General features: G+C 32.6%; 1 protein-coding gene across 1 annotated transcript; it reads left to right on the forward strand.

The window, feature by feature from the left end:
* Window positions 1-489: 489 nt before the first annotated feature.
* Window positions 490-20,787, forward strand: LOC127850729 (neuroglobin-like). Its single transcript, XM_052384009.1, has 3 exons — window positions 490-710; window positions 19,405-19,642; window positions 19,907-20,787. The coding sequence occupies exons 1-3, from the start codon at window positions 565-567 to the stop codon at window positions 20,075-20,077; spliced, it is 555 nt and encodes a 184-aa protein (XP_052239969.1). The 5' UTR covers window positions 490-564; the 3' UTR covers window positions 20,078-20,787.
* Window positions 20,788-25,401: the final 4,614 nt, after the last annotated feature.

Genomic DNA, 25,401 nt, shown 5'->3' on the forward strand with positions numbered 1-25,401 from the left:
TAGAACAAAGCATAACAGTTCCATAAAATAGTCTCATAATTATTGGTATTATAAGACGATAAGGCGGTTCATATTCGTCCGTGTCTCTCACCTCTACAAGAAGCCGATATTAGAGAGCATCAGCCAATACTATTAAACCAGCCAAAGCAGCGCTTTATATCTGTCATGATTCTGGCGGCTTAGTATCAAACGGAGTTCATGCACCGAGGTGTTCGTTATCTGGATACATGCGCAACGTTTTTGTGAAGATGTGTGCTTTTAAGATAAGAGCATAACTCACTTGTAAAAATAATTTGAAATTTATGTTTTAAAATTAATTTGATACCGCAAATATGTTGAAAGTAAACCAAAACTGTTCTTCAGTACTGCAAAGATGCGGATGTATAAATGTTTTATTTGAATCATAAATTTACATAAATAATATATGTATAATAATGTTAATTTGAAATATTCTCGCATAAAATTTACACTTCCGTAAATTTGAGTGCGACTTATCTACAGACATCCAAATGTTTTAATCCGAAACATAGCACATACTCTGCATATTTTGGCGTTCACACTGAAATGGGGAACAAAATGCACCTTCCGTTCCCCAATCGTGGTAAACAACTTCATAAAGTGCTGACGCCCGACCAGATTCAGCTTGTGCAAGGATCCTGGGCTCTGATTAAAGACGACCTGGAAAAACTGGGCCTCATTGTATTTTATAGGTTTGTACAACAGTTCTATATTTGCTTTTCTTTCTTAGAGAAGTGTAATGGATCACAATTTTGTTTAAATTTTTGTTTGAATCGCGCATAATTTAACGCTATTAGATGTGGTATTTATGTGATGTGTACAGTTTTAATTATTACTTCCGGCATAGAAATCATACAACAAATTGCATACTTTCCATATTATTGAAACTGCACCATTACATATAACAGTAATGTTTATTTACTGTGTCAGCAAATTTAGATTAACTGAATTATCAAAAGGATCAAAGTTAATTGCAAACATGAGCATCAGTTTTTCTGTCTTATGTTCTTTTCTTCAATTCAAATAAAACTAGTACTACGAATGTTTCAATAAGTTTTTATAGTTATTGAGTTTTATTTTGTTTTTAATTTACGGCTTTAATCATTTGAATTATGTTAAAACTATTTAGATGTAAAGGGAACACGCCTTTGATATAATACAAAATAAACTGCAAATATCAATCTGTAAGGAAATGGCGATGACGCTTGACACAGTCTTTAATTGTAAAATATCAACACTAATGAATTACACTAGAATAGAAAAATAATATCAAACAAACACAGCGTTCAATGGACACATACACACGTAATTGACGAAATCTTTATAAAGCATTGACTGCAGATTAAACAGGAATAATTCAACATTAAGCTTCCTTACGTTGAAATAAATTGAAAGTAATTCTTTACGAGAAAACAATATACACATTTTTTTATCAACATAGATTTCATGTAAATATTTATATATACTGGTTAAATATCACAGTTATGTTTTATGAGTATATTAAACCAACTGTTACGAAATCTCTTACTGAGCACAACTATATATCTAGGCGAAAATAACAAAGTCATGTGGGAGGCGAATACATTTTATATGAGTTCGTCCATTTGGTTCCAAAATATACCATAAACATCAAATAAATAGATTTTACCTTTTGTTCTAGAAACAGTAATAACGCGAAAAAACATTTCCACATTCATCCACAAACAATATCGTCCGCGCAAGTAAAATCAGAACACTCACTTATGTTGGCCAATTAAAAATGTGTGTTCAATTAATTACGCACTGTAAGTGATAGTGGCGTCTAAAGCAGACGTATAACCAGCGTGCGTTCAGTAAATGGTTTATTCCAGGATAAATTTCATTTTTAAATGTATTTGACCTGTATATAAAATCTACAGAAGATCACCGCTGTGTTGTTAAAACTAGATCAAGATATCTAGAAAGTGCTCCTTAGTAGCTGTTTATTGATTATATTTCATCTCTTAGCTCAATCGACATACGGTATTTACATAGCACAAGGCATGAGCATAGTTTGTAATTCATTAATATTGGCTTGACGATGTAATTTGTGAAGACTTTAAAAAAAGTTATGTTCTGTTTTAAAATTAAGACTCAATGAAAAACGGAAACTGGCATGATACAATTTCTGTTTTTGTATAATGGTTACGTTTTAAGTTATCGAATATATGTTTTGTTCTAATATATTTTATTAAAAATAAATAATATCTAGTGTCGATGCCGTTATGTGTTCATTGTATGTAATGCATAAATAATCGGGTACCGTTGCAGGACCACACCTCAAAAATAATCAGTTATTAACACGTCGTTCAATAACGTGTTGACTGATAATTACTATATTATATATAATGGGGCAAACCTTCGCTTTTAATTGGCGTGTTTGCTAACAAAAACTATGTTTCTTTTATACCTAATGCTAAAATATGACATTTCTGCAGTGAAATAACAGCAGTGAAAAGAACAATTGTTCTTTTCACGAGTGAAAAGAACAAATTTTCGGAACTACTTTTTCTACTACTTTTACATTTGCGTATTCCTACAACATCACGGACATGTACTGTTTAGTTAATGTTGTTATAAGTTAGTATTATTGTAGCATTATTTTATGCTTAACTTTGTTTGGTTATTTTAGTAACAGCAATAAAATGTTAAAACCTTTCAGCTTTGTTTACTCGTAGACGATCAACTATTGGACTTTTTTCTTTCGGCGGAGGAATGATGCAAACACTAATGACGTCATTTTGTGTATTAAACTGTATTGAGGCACGCCACGGGAGAGGGTTATTTTTCAGCGAAAGGGAAATTATTATTAATTATTTTCTTGAAAAAGAGGCATAAAAGAAACAGAAAATGTGTTCATGTCAGTGTAAGATCGTTTGTTATTTCACTCGTGATCATAGAAAAATAACATTTTCACTCGTGGCTTCGCCACTCGTGAAAATATATTTTCTATGATCACTCGTGAAATAACAAACGATCTTACACTGACATGAACAAATATCCTCTATTTGTTTGATAAATTAAACAAAAATGCCTGTACATACAATCTAAAACTTTGTTTTGTTTTCAAATTTTACGATTTGAAGCAGACCCAACTATGTAAGCCACACGTTTGCTGAATACAAGGTGTTTCGTCCGATTAGCAAATATATGTATTTTTGAATAAATGTTTTAAAAAAGATGATGAAAATAAGTTTATCAATAACCGCAGACAGTATGACGGCTGTAATGTTTTACTTGTGCTGATTTCTAAAGTACATGGATAACATTTAATTTCCGTTCAGGGCCGGTATTCATAAAGCACCTAAGGGAAAAAATAACCTAAGGTTGTCATTTTGCCTTAGGTTTTTACCGTTTTTCCCTTAAATTTGAGGAAATGCCTTAAGTCATATTCACAAACTTCCTTTCCTTAGAAATACGCCTTAGGTTCACCGTTTTTTCCTTAAAAGTTAAGGGACGTAGACACCTCCCTTAACTCCAAAGAAATCACCTTAAAAATGGCGTCGTAGCTGACGGTTTTCGTCGAATTTAAACAAAATTTCATCAAACGTGTATGTTTTCTTCAAGATTGATCATCGCTCTAAACACAGACCGAATTATGTACTCGAACGACTTGAAAATCCGACTTTTAAACAGTATAACAACAACAACTTTAGCGGAAGTAAAATTGTTGTCATTCGTCGTTGGACGTGATTTATGCTTACAATAATAATTTGAGTTTTGTTACCATTTTACGCCATTTCTTTGGATGAATCAATGATCATGTTTCAATAAATGGAAATAATATAATTTTAATGTGAAAATAGCAGGCGTTATGTACTTGCGACTGGGATATGTTTACATATCTGACATTGTGGTTTTGCTGTATCGCATGTCAGACAGTGTTTGTTTTCCCTTTCGCACTGAATGAATGTGTGTTTCATCTCGGAATTATCGAGTAAGCACTAAATATGTTTAATTTATTTATTTTCTAACATAACTGACTGCCCTTTTTTCATCATGGCTAGACGTTATATAACAGTAAATATGGTAATGTTCTTGATCATTTTATAGCTATCAAATTACACTCATTATACATGGCACAAAAACAGAAAAGGGGACTGGGGAACTTACCCGTGATTTTATGTCCACCGACAAAGCTGACACTCTTCTCGTGAGTAACGACTCTTGTTTTGAGCGCAGTGCCGATGCAATTGATCAAAATAAACCGGAACCAATACATGACTCAAAAACAGAAAATTGCAAGGGAAGTAGGAAACGTACCAGTGATTGTATGTCTACCAAAAAACCTGACACACTTCTCTTGAGTAACGACCCTTGTTTTGAGCACAGTGCCGATGCAATTGATCAAAATAAACCGGAGCTTATAAATGAATCAAAAACAGAAAATTGCAAGGGGAGTGGAGAACTCACCAATGATTTTATGTCCACCGACAAAAAAATTTCATAGGTCCCATGTTTCTTCACGACAATAGCGACTTTGAAACATATTCTCATTTTCTATCTCATCTCAAGACAAAACTTGACTCGACAAACACAAAACTTGATCGACTTGTAATTGGGTCAGATGACGAGAGGTCAATAGTCAAATCCTCCAAGACGGTATTTCACGACAGTATGCATGTGCTTTGCACGCGTCAGTTACGCCAAAACACTAAACATCGACTAACCGACGATGCCATCAACAAACAGTTGATGAATGAAATTTTAGATACAATTAACGGTGATGATGGCATCATACATGCATATGACGACATCTGCTTTGATCACCGATGCGACCGTCTGGAACAGCAGTTGACAGGCGTATCCAGCAAATTTCTTGATTATTTCAAATCAAAACTGAAGCCCCAGTTAAGAGAGTTTGTAAATAGACCGAACCGGTTGGACTTGGTGGATGACAACTGGACAAACAACAATTATGAGTCCATAAATCATATTCTGAAACAGTCAATTGACTGGAAGACAAAGCCCTTGACTGAACTAGTGAATACGCTACGATCCTTAGTTAACCGACAATATCGGGACTTAAAGAGTGCACTGCTGGGCACTGGAGAATACAGACTGTCTGAAATGTTCCAGTCATTCAAAGTCTCAAAATCTGATTGGATTTCTATGACGGACGGACAGAGAGACAAACACTACAAGAGGTTCCGGACGACTCTTTTAGATTCGAAAGGTCTCATAACCTCAACTGACACACAAACAACCATAGTCGCACCAAAGACTCATGGTAAAAATCCTAATCAGCTCAAGCAAAAGGTCAATGCTAAGACTACGCCCATCAAAAGAAAAAAGAAGGACTGAGCTTGCTTTTGCTTGACAAGTACGCCGCGAATCTCTTGTGTGTCGCGTGTTAACACGTGGTGATAACTTTTTAAGTAAAAACTGTTATTCAATACGTGGTGGTAAGTTTTCAAGTAAAAACTGTTATTCAATACGTAATAGGTGTTTAGATAACATTTTACAATGTTTTCTTATTTATTTTAGAATTTGCAATGTATAATTTCAAAAAATTATATGTATAATATCAGAAAATTATACAATGGATTTACGCTTACACATATTTCAAGCTATTTTAATCTTGAAATACATGTTATGTTAACCTTCGGAAGTGCTATACAATTTAACAGCAGTTTCCATAGTATTACATTTACCCGATAAGTTCACGAATGTGTAATTCGGTAATCTAGTATTACATTTACCCGATAAGTTCACGAATGTGTAATTCGGTAATCTATATTCACTTTTTAAATTAATTCCGACATGTTTAGCAATTGAAAACATTGTGATAAAGGATAACTCTATTACATTTAAGTTCATTAAATATTTTTGTGTACGTGTTCATTTACATTTCCCTCTTTTATTTCATATAATTTGTATGCTTTTGTTGATGATGATGCTTAATTCATTCATAATAAAGTATGTAATATTACTAATATCCATTTGCTTTTTACTATTATTGCTTTTTCCGTTAATACATTTATAACTTTCAACTACCTGAATTACACCTTCAAATCGCACACCCAACTGAATGTGTAATTCGTTTCTCGGGTAAATATGGGAGTGGACTGGAATTCGGTGAAAGTGTAATTCGGTCCTCAATTAAATATAAAATGTGTAATTCGGTAATTACTTAGCATTTCTTTATCATCTTTAGACTCTTATCAAATTAAAATCGACATGTTGAGCATTTTAATCATTGTGATAAAAGAATAAATTAAATATTTTAAGTGGAATTTGGTTTTAAGATATGCGCACATTTCACCTTTTCCAACTGTCGTCTTAAAAGATTAAAAGCTGAAACATAACACAATTAACAAAACTATGACGCAAGCCTAAAAAATGTAGTTTACTTTTAAGTTAAATTAAAAACATGTCAGTTAATTTTGGTTGAAGTAAAGTGTAATTCAGTAATGATATTCGGTACTCAGTTGTAATTCGGTGAAAAGTGGAATTCGGTTGTAATTTGGTGAAAAGTGGAATTCGGTTGTAATTCGGTGAAAAGTGGAATTCGGTGATTCCATGCACCCCTCATTAAATGCTACTGTCGCCGGGTGTTGAAAAGTGTGTGGCCAATCCGGGACTCGAACACGGGACACCTCGCTTACATGGCGAATGCTCTCCCGACTGAGCTTACCGGGCCGCCACACATTTTTTCACCAATCCCGCTTAAGTTTGGTACCGTGACATTCTCCCCTGCCAATTTGGAATTCGTCCTCGAATTTGAGTCACAGAGAACTGTGAAATACTGATCTCGACAAACCCACGGTCAAGTTCTATGGAGAACTGCATGCGGATGCAAGCGCCACGGCCCCCCGTTGGGTGCCATTGTCATTATAATTCAATGTTTTTATATATTTCAAGGTTTTTTTGCAATATGAAATGCAAGTAAGTGATATAATTAATTGTTTTCATATAATTATACTATATATAAACAGAGTGATTTCATTATGCACTGCATAATAAATGCAATGTTAGAAATCTGCACACAGATCATTCAGACATGGCTGCCTTACAAGATCATTCTGAAAATTACAATGGAAATGAACATGGCCTTTGTTACAGGAATATGGTGGAAATATTTTTTTAGATCATTTTCACATTATTTATTAAGTAATGTTCACAGACCTATTCATGCGAATAAACTTGCATACTTAATTTAAAGAATTATAAAGCAAACATTGTCATTGAACACTGAAGCCTACAATTTACCCCAAAATCATTTGGAATACACAATGTGGATGAAGTTCATGGTCTATAGTTTTATCTCCATAATAACCAATGAATACTGTGCAGTTTGTTTAACTAAACATAATATAATTATTCCTCCTGCAAATGCGCCAACAGGACCTTATACAATTTTATATGGAGCTCAAACTCCCTCTTCTTAAGTGCATTCAAATTATGCAGATTGCAATTACAATAATGATAATGAAAATAACAAAATGATATTTTAATGATAACATTTGCATTTCATTTTCAATAAAAAAGTTGATATTTTAAAAATATCTTCTTTTTTGTTTATTGAAAGATTTATTTTGTATTTGCTTTGACATTTCTTTCTTTTATTCAATATAAGACATACAATGTATACATGTATATACAAAGTGATACCATGTAGCAGCAATAATGTTCAAACATGTTATACAAGATATGCTAATATATACTTGTTTGACCTTGTTGTTTCCTTTTGATTAAAAAAAAAGTTAATATGTTTTATTTTCTTCGGTTGTTTGTGATAGGTGTTTAAAAAAAAAAAAACAGAATAATTATGAAAAAGATGAGTTGCGTAAAGTGGGTGGACAGCAAACTGGACTTGTTATGAAAGTTTAATGTGTTTCCATTTATGTTCAAATATATGAAGTGTATCATTGTTGAGGGCTATTTCTTTTTCAATTTGAATCTTTAATAAGTTTTAAATAATTGATAAAACATTGTAGGTGTTTGTTTTCTGTATTTCATGCTGAATATGTAATATTTCATTTATATAATAATTTAGCGTTATTAACCTCTTGTATTGTGAAGGTATTTACGCCTAAACTGATGTTTAAGAGAAATAGTTTATTTAACATTTAATTGTTGTTTCTCTAGAAAGGTTGTCAATTGACTCCATAGATATTGAATATGTTTACACTCCCAGAAAAGGTGTTATATTGTTTAATATGTTCACTACACATATCACATAGATTTGTGATGGATAGGTTACACTTAAAAAGAAATGTATTTGTAGCTAGTTTATTGAAAGATGGTAAATATTGATAACACCACAGGTTCAATCATCCTTATTTTACACAAGTTAATGTGATCTAGATCCATGTGTAAATAATTTATGATATATTTTAACACAATACACAAATACCATAAAACTGAAGGTGTATATTTGTACATGTATCACACTAAAATGTAAACAATTCAGTTATCTGATTGTGTGTTTGTAAATAATATTGCTTTTGTGTACAAATCAAGAATTACCGGTATTTAAAATAGCTGTTTATGAATGTGTATGCAAAACAATAGGCTAAAACTTACTTATTAAAATAATGACCACAAAGAACAAGGCTTGTCACCGTGGGATGACATATGACCCTTTTCCCACATTTTTCGAAACCTAAACGCAAAGTGTGATGGAATTTCAGACGGACGGACAGTGCGATCACTATATGCCACCCTACCGGGGGCATAAAAATGAAATGCCCATATATCTATCATTGCTTTTTAATAAAACGGATTGTATTGGAAGAACTACATTTATATGTACATGTTATCTTTATTAAAGTTAATATTGAAATGAGTAAACAAGTTAATGTTGAATTTTATTATTTTGATTGCCAAATGATTATGGCAAATTTATTTGGTCATTATTGCAAGCTATATAGATTCCATATCATACTTGTAACATTTTATTTAAAAAATGTATCAACATTTACTACAGTGTTTTAAGTTCTGCTTTTTTACTTGAGGAAAGGGCACATTCTTATATTATGGGTGAATAATACATCTAAAAGTGAAAAAGGTGAGAGAAAAAATGTTGAAAAATGTAAAAGAAAACAGTCCTCTTGACAGTTTTAAAGCATGCGCTTGAAATTGTCCATGTTATTTTGCAATGAGATATTCACACTTTTGTTCAATTTCACTGGCTTTCTTTATTGAGCATAAAATCTCGAATTACATACAACAAAGTGCCAAACATATATCCTCAATTTTACATAAATATACACTAAATTGTGACTTTCTATATTTAATATTACTATCAGAATATGTTTAATCTTGTCTTTATACCCCCTTCTTCGAAGATAAGGGTGTTTTTTTTTGGCCTGTCTCTCATTCTGTCCCAAAACTTTAACCTTGGTTAAAGTTTGATAACTTGCAATATTAAAGATAGCAACTTCATATTTGGCATGCATGTGTATCTCATGGAGCTGCACATTTTGAGTGGTGAAAAGTCAAGGTCATCCCTCAAGGTCAAAGATCATTGTATGTTTTTGTCCCAAAACTTTAACCTTGGTTAAAGTTTGGTCATAACTTTTGGAATATTGAAGATAGCAACTTGATATTTGGCATGCATGTGTACCACCATGGAGCTGCGCATTTTGAGTGCTGAAAGGTCAAGGTCATTCTTCATGGTCAAAGGTAAAAAAAAAGGCGCAGTAGGGGGCATTTTTTTCTGACAAACACAGCTCTTGTTTTATATTGCTTTTGATAAATGTTTGTGCAAATCAACTACATCATGAAATGATGAAACATTTATTCAACCATTGCCTAAATATGTTATTGTTAACCAATTAAAAATTCAATTATTTTAGTTCATTAAAAATTAAATAATATATAATACCTTATTATTCCATGCACTTTACCTTCATACCTAAAACTCAAAAAAAGATTTCACTAACTTCATAATGCAATATGAAAACGCATGCAATATATGCAATTATAAATGGATCGTCTGAATAAACTCTTTATCAAGTTGAACAAATAAATTATGTATGAATAAAATACTAAATTATATTTATTTGCTTTGTGAGGCAGTCACTTCAAATATTGTTTATTATAGCGTAATAAAAGTTTAGGAATAAAATTATCGACAATAAATATATTTACATACATATTTAAAAGAACAAAGCCAATAGGTAAATATTATTTTTTGGTAAATCATTGAATTTTCATTATAACAAAACTTACGACTGGTACCGTAATGTCAGTCAAATTTATATCAAGAAATTTCAAAGTTTCTATAGTCCTCGCCCATCAAGTTCGCGGAAAGGACAGTTTCTTGAATTACAAAATTCGGGGCTCTCTGCTTCGCCGTTTTTTTCCAACTTTTCCTGCATTTACTTCCGTGTTTTGTCAAAATGTGTGATACGTTTGTTGTTGAAAAAGAGATCGTCGACCACAGCATAAAATCGATACAGATATTTTGAGACAACTGTTTCGACAGATGCCGGAAGCGTAAACCTCGTACGTTATGCACTTTTTTTATTAATTAGCTATCCACCACGTGAAATATTACGAATTATTCTGACGACACATTTGTCCAGTGAACGTGTTCCACCATTTTGCGAGCACTTCCTAGCGTCATGTTACTAAATATAGTAATATTTCTGAGTGAACGGTCAAGTTTAAGAATTATTTAAGAAACGATAACACATTAATTTCCCCAAAGAATTTAAGGAAAAATCTTACCTTAGGTGATACCTAAGGTACGTTTTGAATACGAAAGTTATGAAAATCCTCACCTTAGGAAAATTGTCTGATGACTAAGAAAATTTTCTCCTTAAACCTTAGGTGCTTTATGAATACCGGCCCAGATAGACATCAATAAAATGATATATATAATTATTTATTATATATTTATTGATATATAATAATTATGTATCTGTGATAATTTGTATTTGCTTATATATATATATATTTATATATATATATATATATATATATATATATATATATATATATATATATATATATATATATATATTCACTTCTTTCTTTATGCTTTGCTTACCTGCATGCGGGTAAAATAACATTAGCGAAGGAATCTATGAAGAAATGTTTCATTAAAGTACGTTTTATAATACAAAGAAAATCTAATGCAAGGAATTGGTGTATTGTGCCTTACATTACCGGTTTCGAATGACTATTTATTTATTGAATATTATAAACAAATGGAAGACGATTAATTGTATGCTTGCACTAAACCCAATGCCCACCGAGCCTAATTGTATATTTTCTGATTTTGATTATTCAGTCTAGTATCAATTTGAAAATAAATAAGTCTTCTTCCGAAAATTTTAATGAAATATATATCGTGCAACTTCTCAAAAAAATCGCCAAAATGCAATCACTCTCGGAAAACAGGGTTTGGCAGTGAATTGTCGACAACAAACTACAGTTTTTAATATGCGCACCCCAAAGTTTCATCAGTAAACCAAGTCTCCAATGTAAGGCTTCAAAATATTTTGGAAATATATAGGACACAGGAGATAACTACAAACGGCAAGGGAGAGAACACGAAAGAGCTTAGAGAAATGGACAATTAAGAGAAATATGCCACATAGAGATACAGAATAATTAAGTGGACTTAAACCTTCTGACTTTGGTTTTGTAATAACTATCCAGACAACAGTTTGCACGTTATGCTCATAATAACCAATTGTTCTGAATTAAAATAAAAACTATATATCACATGATGTTTTTTTTCATTCGTGGACTTAAACAATTTTAGCGCGTGCGCACTATACTAGATTTACATACCTAATAAGTACACACAATATATAAGCAAACGGTCGCTTTGAAAAAGGGTTACATTTTCAAAAATGACACCACCATCAACACATGTCGTTATTACCCTTTAGACGTTAATGATGTCGTTGTTACTTTTGTGCATACGCAATCCACAAAAGCGTCGTACTAATGGCCTTTTCTCTATTTTCTCCATGCAAAATGTACGCAAGAAACCAAAATGTTTATGCATTCCACATCAAATTGATTGATATATTTTCGTTATACCAATTGCTTTGATAAAACGTTGAATTGTATATCGGGTAGGTTTATTCAACTACTTGAATGTCTTTCTCTTCCATTCTTTTTATACTCATCTTATGAACTTCAAATCAGTTCACATACACAAAATACCTAAATCTTCTCCATATTATTTCTATTTCAGTAATGCTTTTCGGAAAATGATGCCAAATTAAATTAATCATTATTTATTTCAAAAGACAAACAGATAAAAACAAAAAAGAAAATACGACTATTTTCCGAAATTAGGCATATTATGAATATTTCCCATACACTATTGCCACTTTAAATAAACAAAAGGAAATTATTTGAACAGTTTATCTCTGTTGAATGATATACAGCACTGTTGCTGGAACATGTTAAATACATTAATCACAGAGATTTTCGCGTAATGTTGCATGACCAGAAAATGAATGGCACTGTCAGTCTTATCAAGGCGTATGAATATGTTGGGTTGTTAATTTCTTTACCATATGTATTTAATTGGAAAAGCTTGATTCCGATGATCATCTGCGCGTGTTACTTTGAACGTGCAATAACGATCTCGTTTGATTCCTTCATTACTATGACACGTACAAAAAATATAAATAACCACACACTCGTGAAACCACTGTGGTATGTGTATCAATTATTCAAAGTCAGCGTAGCTCTTACAATGATGGTTTTGTTTATCAGCAATTTTCGTTAACGGCTCGGTTATTTCCGCCACATATCTTGGTGTTTACTAGACTCTACCGAACGAGCATGACACAGAATTTATTCCGTTTCTATTAAACATTGGAAACCTAAACAGCTCGGGCTAAACGTCAGCCTTGACTATCAATAACTAGTTGTTATTTTTGCGTCTTTAACTGAAAGCGTGTAAGAGACCTTATTTTACTTTGAAATTCATATACTGGATTTCATAACATAACATGATTTCTATATGATAGATGGCATTGGCGACACAAATCAAGATGAAATAATGTAACTTGAAACGTACAAATGCAGCATTATTATGCCTTTATGTAGTTTAATTTCAAACTCCCTACTGTTTATGAGCATGTAGGCATTAATGGTTTGGTAACAAATAAGTAATTTGACGCGTTCGCTTATAACTAAGGACTTATATGGGAATCAGTAGAACAGCTATTCAAAGTGCTAGTACTTTTCAATAAATTAGGTTATGGGTAAATTAAGACACTCTAAATAACTGTTTACGACACATTCTATTAAACGACATTTTTAACGGCAATTAGAATGATATTGATGATAGCTACATTATTTGCAAAAAAAACATTCAGTATGTTGTATTGAAATATTCACAATAAAATACAGTATGCTTATCTATTTGTGCATGGATTGTAAATATAAGCATCTCTTTCATAAACAATGAATAGTTTTTCTTTGTCAGTGATGATTATTGCGTGGATTGAAATTAAAGTCACAGAGAGAATAATTGCTGTCTTACTTTCATCACTTCGATCCTCATATTCGGTTTCACTAATTACACCGTTGCTAAGTCAACGTGAGTTGCAAAAAAACGTTTTATATGCAATAAATTCGATACATAAAAGGTTTTTACGGGTGTTAAAAAACATGACTTTTCTTCTTTAACGAATTGGTATCATTGATGTAACGTGTCAGCGAATAGTCTCTGGAGATGGGCAGGAATACATATGATAAGAAATCAACATACGGCTATGTAATTGTGTTGAGCATCGCTGTCAACGACGTCTATATTAAACTCAAGGCACTAAGCACGAACTATTTTGAGAAATAAATTATAGCTCACAAATTGCCTTACCAGAAAATTTAGACACACTCAAAGACTGAACAATCATTGTTCTTGTCATTCTGCATTTACAAGACGTTAAGATACGTAATAATATATACATCCACTGACTTTAAAAAGTAAGTTTATTATTGCATCATATCTTTCAATAATAAGGCGTATAATATTTACAATCATTTTGAATGCCTTAGGTACATTTTTAATTGAAAATTAGCATACAATATTTCCGAAACTTTTGAGAAAACAACTAATACTATTGTTTGCTTTTAAAATCTATGGAACGTTTGCTTTCTAGTACCGAAACCAATAACTCTGCTTTTCATAATACGAAATCAGAATGTCATTCAAATAAACCTCTGAGCATACTACATACACACGTATTCATTGATTAAATTACGTATGGTTAGAGAAACGCCGCGCCCTTGAACAGAACAATCCTGTGCTAGACAGCTGACAATTTGACAAGTGTCCATTCCGACTGAATCGGAATAATTTATTTAAAAAAACATATTTGCAACGAAAGACATTAAGCAGAATCCGACGACATGATTCGTTTATTTGAACATTTTTAAAAAAAAACTTGAGTGTTATACTCTCGCTTTCTTTAAGAAAAGAGTATATTATACTTGTGTTATTATATTTAATAATGAGTGAGGATCGAGAAACACTCATTTTGGTAAACCGAACATTATTTTTGACGTAATGCATTGCACAAGAGCGTTCTGTTTGAAGTCCAGGTTAAAAAATTGAAACTTTAAAAATGAAACACTTTACATTTACGCTTTTTAATTTGTATTTCAGACTTTCACTAAAAATAAATTAATACTGTATAATTGCGTTGTAGCATATATAAATGAGATCATATTATTAATTATTATTATTTGATCGTATCAAATTTGAAATTTGATATCATATTTGCTTGATAAAATAATGCCTGAAATACTTATAAAGTTGTTTAGAAAGCAATTCCATAAACAAAGCATATTAGTGTCAACAATCTTTCTGTCTGCCAAAGAAAATGTTTTTTTTAGTAACTGCCAAAATGTAATTGCTGGAATTGTTGTCGTTTATACTTAACTTTGTTCAACTACCATTCTTCATATCTCGCGCGATATTCGGATTGACAACATTTGTACTTTATTAAAGTATCTTTCTAGTCCCCCACCGGTATGTCGGATAGGGAGAAAATGAATCGTGTATGAACTCATGTTTTTACCATAATTATAGAGCTACTTCAATGGTACACACATAGAACAGACCATAATCATGTCATACGATATGATAATGATACTTTGAAAGCAACTCAGACGTAAGCTTTTTGCTCATCAGACTGGTAGTACGTCCTCTATTTGTCTGTCCACTGCGTAACTCCGTCAACAGAAGCGTAACTCTGGTTAACGAAATCAATATACATGAAACGTTTACTGAATTTATTTGATACTAAAAAGCAAGTGTTAAAACTTTTTCTAAAAACATATTATATATTTCATCTCCTGCAAATCACAACATGTCTTTTTTCGTTCATATATAAACTAGGAAGATAATAACTGATAATTTGCTGACACCACTATTGCAGTTTGGACAAAACAATTTGTACATGTACGTTATCCTTTAATTGCACCTTGCTCAATGTACTGTTTACTTATATTGCAGAATGAGGACGTTTCACGAACCTAAGATGGATATGCAAAATGTTTACATACGTTGGACTTCAAGCTATTTTAAACTGCATACGCGTTTTTGGGGAATAAAATCATATTTCATTAACATTTACTAAAATTTGAATATCATACTTTAATGTATATTTCACATTGTTTGGTCTCAAATTATGTAAAACGAAAAGCTAATATCTACTTTAACGGTAATTCTGAAAACGAGTGTTCACATCATTACAATGATCACAATTTAGCTATTCGTTATCAAGCTGTTTAAATCGTTGCTATGATTTGTAGAAGTAATAGATTTATCAGTAAAGAAATGTCAGAGGTAGAACACGGCCGTAAATCAACGGCGCCAACTCTTTTTGAAAATGAATTAATAAACGAGACACTGCTTCATCCGAGGTGACCGCTAAGAAACTGACGATTTTAAAATATTCTACTGGTTGAGTCGGTTTTGATGGGCTTTTTTGCAATATATTGCGATTTAGTTTAAAATTAAGCTTAGTAGTGCGCTTCAGCAAAAATATATTTATCCACAAATGCACAGACACAATCACATGACATATAATTTGCAAAACATATTAAAAAAAACTTGAGATGTTTTTTTTTATGTTTTACAAACATATTTCTATTGAATGAAATAGATACTGACATAAAACGATTGATTTCAACATATGCAAGCTGCTCTCTTTATCTCATGAATAATTGAGCATTTTGGCTAAAGAAATGGCGCACATGCCATGGGGTTGTCGCTTAAAACAGAAGTTGGCGTCAGTGCGCATTTTAAGTATTATAAAGTGACACATTATATTAAACGGTTTCGTATTATGTTTCCAGGAATTATTATTGTAAGTTGACTACTAAATTGCTAAATGAAATTTTACATTTGAGTCGTGGACGTTTGACAAACAATTAATAAAACAAGTAGTTTTCTAATAATGACATGATGGATTATTGCACTTTTGTTTGTACGGCAAGAACATTAAGCGCTGATCAACTTCAGGCGTTTCAGTGAATGTTTGCATCTGTTCGTAATCTATTGGTTATCCGCTTTCGGATATACAATTTTAAAAAGCTCTATGTTAACAATAATGATTTCTTATAACAATTACAGCTCCAAATAACCACGTGTTTACGTCATCAACACACAGAGTTTGTGTCAAACGTGATGACCCAGGTAAAGCCAACTTTTTAGACTCACTAAGAAAAAGTCATGCTGTAAATAATTGGTTTTAAGAGTTTCATATAACCAATTATTTACAGCATTAATTTTTCAACAAAAGGCAATTCGTCAAGCGGGCTGTTGCTATCATAAATAGGCGATAAATAGAATATTATTCTATTTATCCCACTTTTTATTCAGTAAACCTTTTTATTGAAACAAAATTAGTTTTCATGAGTGTTTGTCGTACTTTGATAATGACTGTAGTGTAACCAAGGTCAGTGTATTACTCCGCGTTCCGAAAATAACCGCTGATCAAATAATCATTTATTAAAATCAGAATATCGTTCTGTTACAAAGAGTCGTGCGTTATTAATTACAATTGTATTCATATTGAATTGCAAATCTAAAAGTTGTATGACATCAACCATATAACATTTAGTTGTTATATACAAGGAACTACATATGTTTACAACGTAGCCTAAAAACGTGGCACTTGCCGTTGGTTATAGCAGAAATTTAATAAACGGGGCTATAATCAACCGAATTCGCTGTAAAAGTGGGATAAATATTGATTTGGCGAAGTTTGAACTACATTCTAAAATATTGGTTTGCAATACTGTTTGTTGTAACTGTTTCTACCCGTAAGGCGTGAAATGCAGCGTTATTTTTATTTCCACCAAACGGACTTAGGCTGATCTTCGGTTCGCATTTTATTCCAAGAGGAGTTTTAGATATATTTTCTTAAATCGATATATAAAGCAAAAATAAATAAAAATTTAATTGTACATAATTATTAAGACAAATCAGATTAAAATAGATGTTTAAGTGTTATGTAATTGATTTTAATATTTAGCGGTACAATACCTTGAGTATAATTAAAAGATTCACGTAAAAAGAAAGAACTATTAAACGAAGCTGAGATTTTAGTGGAAACAACAACATTATTTAGCCTAAATTAAATAAGAATTCGTTGACTCGTTTTTTTCTTCGTGAATTATGCATTCGGCTTAGGGGGCCAAACTTATCCTTTGAAGCAGAAGTACAATCTACTAACGTGAATTATCTTACCGTATAAACATATTTATGTACATGAACAATTTTAAGAATGTTGAATATTAAGTAATTTGTATTATTGTGTATTACATATTTTAGGAAGATGTCGTACAATTTGATTTATTTTAGGTTGCTAATTTATTTACTAAGTGTGCATCATATATAATTAAATAAATACAGTGTTTTCGAAACTCGTATGTTCTGTTTAGATTAATGATTTCGCATTTGTGTTGAAAAACAAATAATATAAAAGGAAATGTATATATCGAGTTTCAGTCATATGATGACGATATTGTGATATGAGTGTTTAATCATATATCGTGCGCTGAGCGCCATAGCCTGTTCTTAGCGCCACCTCCTTGGTTTTATATCTAACTCTTTAGGAAGAACGCAAAAATATCTTTAAGAACGCAAATAAATCAATGCTTTGTTGAATGTAGAAACGTGTATAGCTTGAATTAAACCGTTTGATGTTGATAACGATATTGAATGGACATGTGTTCGTAACGCAGGTAAAAATATCGATATACTTTTCAAAACTCCACCCTGTCACAACTTCTAAAAAGTAATCACGTTTTTAAATGTTGTGATTGCATGCTTAGGTATATTTGTGGATGAGTTTAGCTTTGCTGAATTGCATTCATTGGCTATGCCCTATTTCAAACTATTTTAAACTTATAAAATCTGTTCCCGAAAATGAAATGCATCGTACTGCCATAATTGCACATAACAAAATTGAAAGTGTCAACGACAATTAGAAAACATCGTACATAAAGTTCAATGATGGTATGGGTAGCTACGCAGCAGTTAACACATATAAAGACTTAAAAATAATATAAGAAAACAAAGACGTTAACTAAGAAATCACAATTGCTAAAAAAGATATTTTTGTCGGCGAACTGTGAATTTTCGCAGTACAATTATGTTATGCCAAACGACAGGCGTATAACAGGCAGTAAGAGAGCTTTGTTCTGTCGCCAATAACAAGCCATACAATCAACTAACAAAAAGGAGACATTTCTTACTGTTGTTAAACAAGTAAATCGAATATATTTCTTTACGCTAATATGCGCAGATGCACGAGTAACGACCAAAAGTTAACTAAAAAAAAGCATTTCCCTGTCGCTGATGAAGGCGACCTGTCAATGTTTGTGTTAAAATAATGTTGTTCCAGACCATCGGCGTACAATAGGCAGTAATGTAGTGTTGTTCTCGCACAAATAACATTAGTAAGAAATCGCCAATAGTTGTTAACATGTCACTCATATCTGTACTGTGCACACAAACACACACACACACACACACGGACGCACACGCGCGCAGACGCACACACGCACAAGTAACTTTAAAAAAAAAATGTTTGAATGGAAACACACTTAGAGCGTCGCCCAATGTATACTTATATCGTTGTATAATATATATAAGAATAGTGTCAGCATTAACATTGTGTGATCCTATTGTATGTCCCTTTCAAGAGACTACAAGCCGTTACCCGAACGACACATATTCTTCTTTTTTTAATAAAATAAATTAACTATATTGTCGGTTTGCCAAGCAACTACTGGGAACCGTCCTCGAAGGAGGGTGCAAAATAATACAATTTACTTATCAAATGCCCAAAACAACCGGCGATTAAGTCCGAGAAGTTTTATTTTGATTCGTTTAGTCACATCTAATATGACATCAAATACCAACAGGTTGTTCGAGACGGAGCCTCAGATGAAAACTATGTTCCCCAAGATCGTCCAGATCAACCACGAAAATAAACTGGAGACGAACATAGACAGAGAGATGTTGGCAAGGCACGCGGTCACCGTCATGGAGGGACTGGGTGCCGCCGTGGAGAGTCTCGATGATTCCAGGTTTCTAAACGGCGTCCTTGTGTCTATTGGGCAAACGCACGTGCATAGGCAGGTTAAACCGCATATGCTAAAAGTAAGTAGACTTTATCTGGAAACATAATGTGTCTTTTTCGCACATGCCTCTCGCATGCCAGCTGAATTTGCGACAAGCTGCGGCTCCTACATATTGCTATATTATACTTAAAATATACTGTGGATAACACTATAAAACTACGTGGTGAAAACACTTTCAGGTTTACAACATCAATTAATTTGAAAGGGTAATACAGTTCTACTCGGAACCGTCCATTCAAGCTTTGCCATTGATGTTTTGTTCATGTTGTAGATATTTTTTCAGAAATTATGGCCTTCACTCAGTTACGGGTTACAGCAAGTGCTCAGTGGGAACTACACCAAGTCCGTGGCAGAGGCATGGAAGCGTGTGTATGACTATATTTGCGTGTATATGAAACATGGGATGGAAAATCCGGACATCGATCCTGATAGTAATATCGACCTAAGAAGATAAATTTCACTTCATGTTTCTCAATTTACTTATTTTCATCATTATTATCGGCTGTGTATTTATTTTGACGAAACCTATGCGGTTAAAATATTTTTCTCAATCAATTTACGTTTAATATTGTTCATTTTATTGCAAAACGGTTAAATGTTAAAACGGTGCCCACGTTGCTGGATTCAAAACCGTTATAATGAAAACAATTTCACATTTAATACTGGAGAATGTTTTAGCTGATAATTATGTGATAATTGCTGGTGTGATAAATATCATATATGGACCGTGCTCTTTGAAAAGGGAGTTAAATGCACGTGCGGTTAATGTCGTCCCTTATTTTTCTGCGCAGTCCGCATAGGCTAATAAGGTCCGACACTTTCTGCCTAAACTGGATCTTTGCTAACAAGAGACTATCGTTAAACGAAACAATACAATAAAAGCGGAAAGTATCGTCCCTGATTAACCTGTGTGGACTGCACTAGCTAATCTGGGACGGAATCTTACGCACATGCATTTACCCCCTTTTCACATAGCACGGCCATTTGACTCTGTTTTGTTTTCGGTACTAACACTATTTAGAGTCTTTCACTTATGTGGATCGTTGCACAGTTTAACGAATAGACTCTGCAAATTATTCAGCAATTATATAAATTATGCGACTCAAGGTTCCACGAACAGTTCACATGTGGTTAGCGTGTGGCTATGATATTAATTAGGGAAAACATCATTTTGAACGATAAATTATCATATTATAAAGAAAAATCAACTTTTCTGAAAAACAAAATCACTATCAAATATATATATATAACAAGGTATCCAACTCGAAATCATCCGAAAACGGGATGCATCGTTTTGAACAGCCATTACTTCATCAATTTTGCAGCGATTTTCATGAACCCGGTCTTATTCAATGCAGAAATGAATTTTCTTTCTGGAAATTTATATATCTTGTTATATTTATGCACATGCTGGGTCAAATTTTAAGAAATTTGCTTTAAGGGCACAACTCATCGTTTAAAGAAGAAGTATTATCGTGAAATTATTTCGTGAATGAGCATACTGCATACAAATATTGCTGTCGATGAATTATTTTGATGAAGTTGAACATTAAGTTATTGGTGTTATTGAGTATTACAAATGTTTGGTGTTTTATTCATGTTGGTGACTTCTTAATTGAGTTGAAAACGAATATATTAAAAAACTACATCTTATTTATTATATAATGTCTTTATGTTCTGCAAAATTGATGAAGTAATGGCTGTTCAAAAACAATGCACCCCGTTTTCGGGTGATTTCGGATTGGATTTCTTGCTATATATATATATATATATATATAAATATTTGATAGTGAATTTTTTTTTCAGAAATGTTTATTTTTCGTTATAATATGATAATTTATCATTCAAGATGATGTTTTCACTAATTAATAGCATAGCCACGCGCTAACCACCTATGGAACAATTAGCTTACTATTTTTATTTTGATAAAAGAAGTTATACACTTTACATGTTAAGAAGTATGTTTAATGGTACAAAATCGACAGTGTTTCACTCAGCTATTAATCATGTGCAGGTGTGTTTTTAATTTGAACAAAGAACACTTAGAACATTGTATTTTTGTTAAGTCCTCAATAGCGTCATGCGTTTTATATAGCATAGAAATAGGATGCCGTTAAATATTAATATAATATAATTCAAGTTTATGTATTATATGATTAACAGGTCACACATGAGTGCGAGTTAAAGACGATGCTAGATAAACAAAAACGTTTGTAAAAATGGTTTAACAAAATATGATACCGCATTTAATAATGATGTAATGCCTGATACAACCCTGCAAATTATTTGTGCATTTGGATACAAAATTCAAACCAACGACGAGGTGTAATACCCGTTACAACATTACCTATTATAATAATGATACGTCACGTAACTTTCCCACGTTTAAATTCAAAAGACTAAATAGATCAGAGACTGGTAAAACGATAAGATGGATGAAATAAACAAACATTTTGTCTGCGTTTGAGTAATGTTTTAAGATAACAATTTCTAAAAATAATGGCAATAAATCAAGTGAACCTGTTGGTACATAGAGATAAAATATGACATTAAAATTAGAAAGCACATGGTATCCTTTTGTACCAATAAGGCGATATTTCGCGCGGTTCACATCAATTCATGTGGATTCATGTAAGAACTTTGTCGTAAAGATGTTTCAAGCTTTATAAATTTGACTACTTTCAAAACGCAATTTAGAAATCATAAAATGCTATTTTAACTACACGATAGGAAACTGGATTTATAAGTTAGCCAAAAATAGGGTACGCTAAAGCTCGCATATTCCAATTTTTTATTATCAAACCGGATTAACTTTCTCAATCCCGACACAACTCTTGTATCTTCTATTGCAAATGGTATTATTGTAATCAACAGACAGTGATATCGGTACTAATTAATAAACCAGGAATACATCGGAAGGCGTTCTACCTGAACAAATCGCTGTAACATATTGATGTTTTTTGCTCCTCAAGTTTTCATCGATTTGATGTGGAAATTGTCCAAACGACCCATTTGAGAGTTCAAATGAAAACCTACAAATACAGTTGGTAAACGTGTGCATGTTTTAAAACATGTTCGTTCGTACAAGTCTCAGAGCTAGATGCGTTAATTAAGGTTGAAACAGTTAAACGTCTATTATTTGCCTCTTGTTGATACCAATTCTAACCATACATTTAAAGCCCCATTACCACTCAAAACCGACGAACATTTCGTACAATATTTCGTAAAATAAAGTTAAACAATTCAACATCAGTGTTCCTTATGGCCATTGCCGAAATTTCAACGCCAGATGTGGTCTTGTTAAGTAGATATATTGTAGATACAAAATGCTCGTTTTTATTATTGTTTTGCATATTTAATTCCATTTTAATTTCCCGCAACGATATCTATTCCTACGACACATGAACACTAACATGGTACCATTTTGCTGTAAGGAACACTGATCGATAAGGTGTTAACTTTATTTAATTAAATAATTTACGAAATTTTCGTTGATTTTTTAGCGTTATAGAGGCTTTAAGTTTTATAGTGTGCTTGATACTTAAAGATTAAACATGTTCATTGATTTTATAAATCTTCATTTCATATAATTACAGTTTCGATTTTTTCATGAAAGTGCATTATGCGATGTGCATTAATATATAATTATAAAAGCCTAACGATTGCGTATGCAAGTCAAGGCTACTTGTGTTTTGTGTGTTTATATTATCATAACAAAGAAACATAGATATCGAAAACATAAATTTCATGGCAGAGTTATATCATTTTACACGGCCGTAAATCACGCGCGCCACCTTTTTTGAGATGCATTAATAAATGAGCAATATCTACTTCCGAGTGGGCGCTCAGGCTCGGATGTTTTGAAATAATATGGATAATTTGACAGGGTGGTTAGTTTCAACATATTTCGCATTATTTTTAAAATCGGACAATGCAGTGCGATTCAGAGAAGATTAATTCATCCAAAAATGTACAGGGACATAAATTCTATAACTATTGAAAAAAAGCGAGAACCTTTATAAGTTGTGGCATTTTGGAGTTTTAAAAGCATTTCGATGATTTTTCCTGTGTGACGATACAATTTCCTCCCAATGAAATCGCTAATGGCCTCAAACGATTGCGTACAACATACATGATATGCTGCATGCACAAAAATACTCGCTTTTTGTCGACGTAATTGATAATTGTGCCAGAAGAGATGGAGCCAATGCTAAGGAGATAGCGCTAATGATAGGAGGTGGCGCCAATGCAGGATGTATCAATTTACAGTCGTATCGCCATTTCACTATCACATGACGTACATATGATAGATATTATTGTTTGTTATATTAAACTTATTTTTCAACGTTCATACGAAGCCCGAATATTTACTAAATATAAACACATGATATAATAAATTAGATGTAGTTTTTTAAATATATACGTTTTCAACTCAATTAAGAAGTCACCAACATGAATAAAACACCAAAGATAGGAAAAGCGTCTGGTCCTGATGGAAAAGATAATAGAATCCTAAAAGAAGCAATGTATCAATTAAGTTTCCCCTTGTGTGATTTGTTTAACGCTTGTCTAAACACTTGCAAAATGCCCTCTTGTTGGATACTTGCAAATGTGTGCCCAGTTTTCAAAAAAGGCGATCGATCCTTAACATCAAATTATCGACCCATATCACTGCTTAATACAACCGAGAAGGTCTTTGAAAGAATATTGCATAAACACATGTTTAATTTTCTTCGTGCAAATTCTTTTTTTGCACCAACTCAATATGGCTTTTTGCCTGGTTACTCCACTGTAAATCAGTTGACATATATACAGCACATTTTGCAAAGCACTAGATAATGGCCTTGAGGTAAGGGTTGTTTTCTTCGATATAAGTAAAGTCTTTGATAAAGTATGGCACAAAGGTCTTTTATTTTAACTGCAACAAGCAGGCATTCGGGAAAACTAGTATCGTTTTTGTCTAATTATCTTTCTGATCGTCAACAAAAAGTAATCTTACCGGGATCGTCCGGATCAACCCCTATTGAAATTCTCTCTGGAGTCCCTCAAGGTTCTATTTTAGGACCACTTATGTTTTTAGTATATATAAATGACATTATTACTGACATAAATGCACACATACATTTGTTTGCTGATGATACCAGTCTTTTCATGATCGTAAATTCACCTAACGAAACTGCAGCCGTACTGCATTCAGATATCGACAAAATTTCTAGCTGGGCTAACAAATGGATGGTTTGTTTTAACCCTTCAAAATCCGAATGAATGATTTTTTTCTCGCAAAATAAATAAACCAAATCATCCACTATTGACCATGCAGGACATTAATGTTCCAAGTGTTGATATCCATAAACATTTAGGTGTTTTTATGTCGAATGACTGTACATGGCATGCGCACATATCCTTTATAAAGGAAAAGGCATGGTCACGAGTTCATATAATGCGTAGATTAAAAACAATTCTTGATAGAAAAACTCTCGAGAAAATATATTTTTCGTTTATTAGACCAATCATTGTGTACTCAGACGTTGTATTTGACAATTGTACGCAATAAGAAAAAGATGAACTAGAGAAAATACAAACTGAAGCCGCGCGCGAATAACAGCCGGATGCACACGTCTAGTCTCATTAGAAAAACTTTAAATTGAATAAGAATGGGAAACTCTCAGCCAACGAAGACGTAAACATAAGCTTATATTAATGTATAAAACGAAATCAAACCATGTTCCGAACTACTAACAGTCCGTTGTTCCCGCAACAGTTGGGTCGCGTAGCAAT

This window comes from Dreissena polymorpha, chromosome 11, assembly GCF_020536995.1.
Source record: "Dreissena polymorpha isolate Duluth1 chromosome 11, UMN_Dpol_1.0, whole genome shotgun sequence".
NCBI classification, from domain to species: Eukaryota; Metazoa; Mollusca; class Bivalvia; order Myida; family Dreissenidae; genus Dreissena; species Dreissena polymorpha.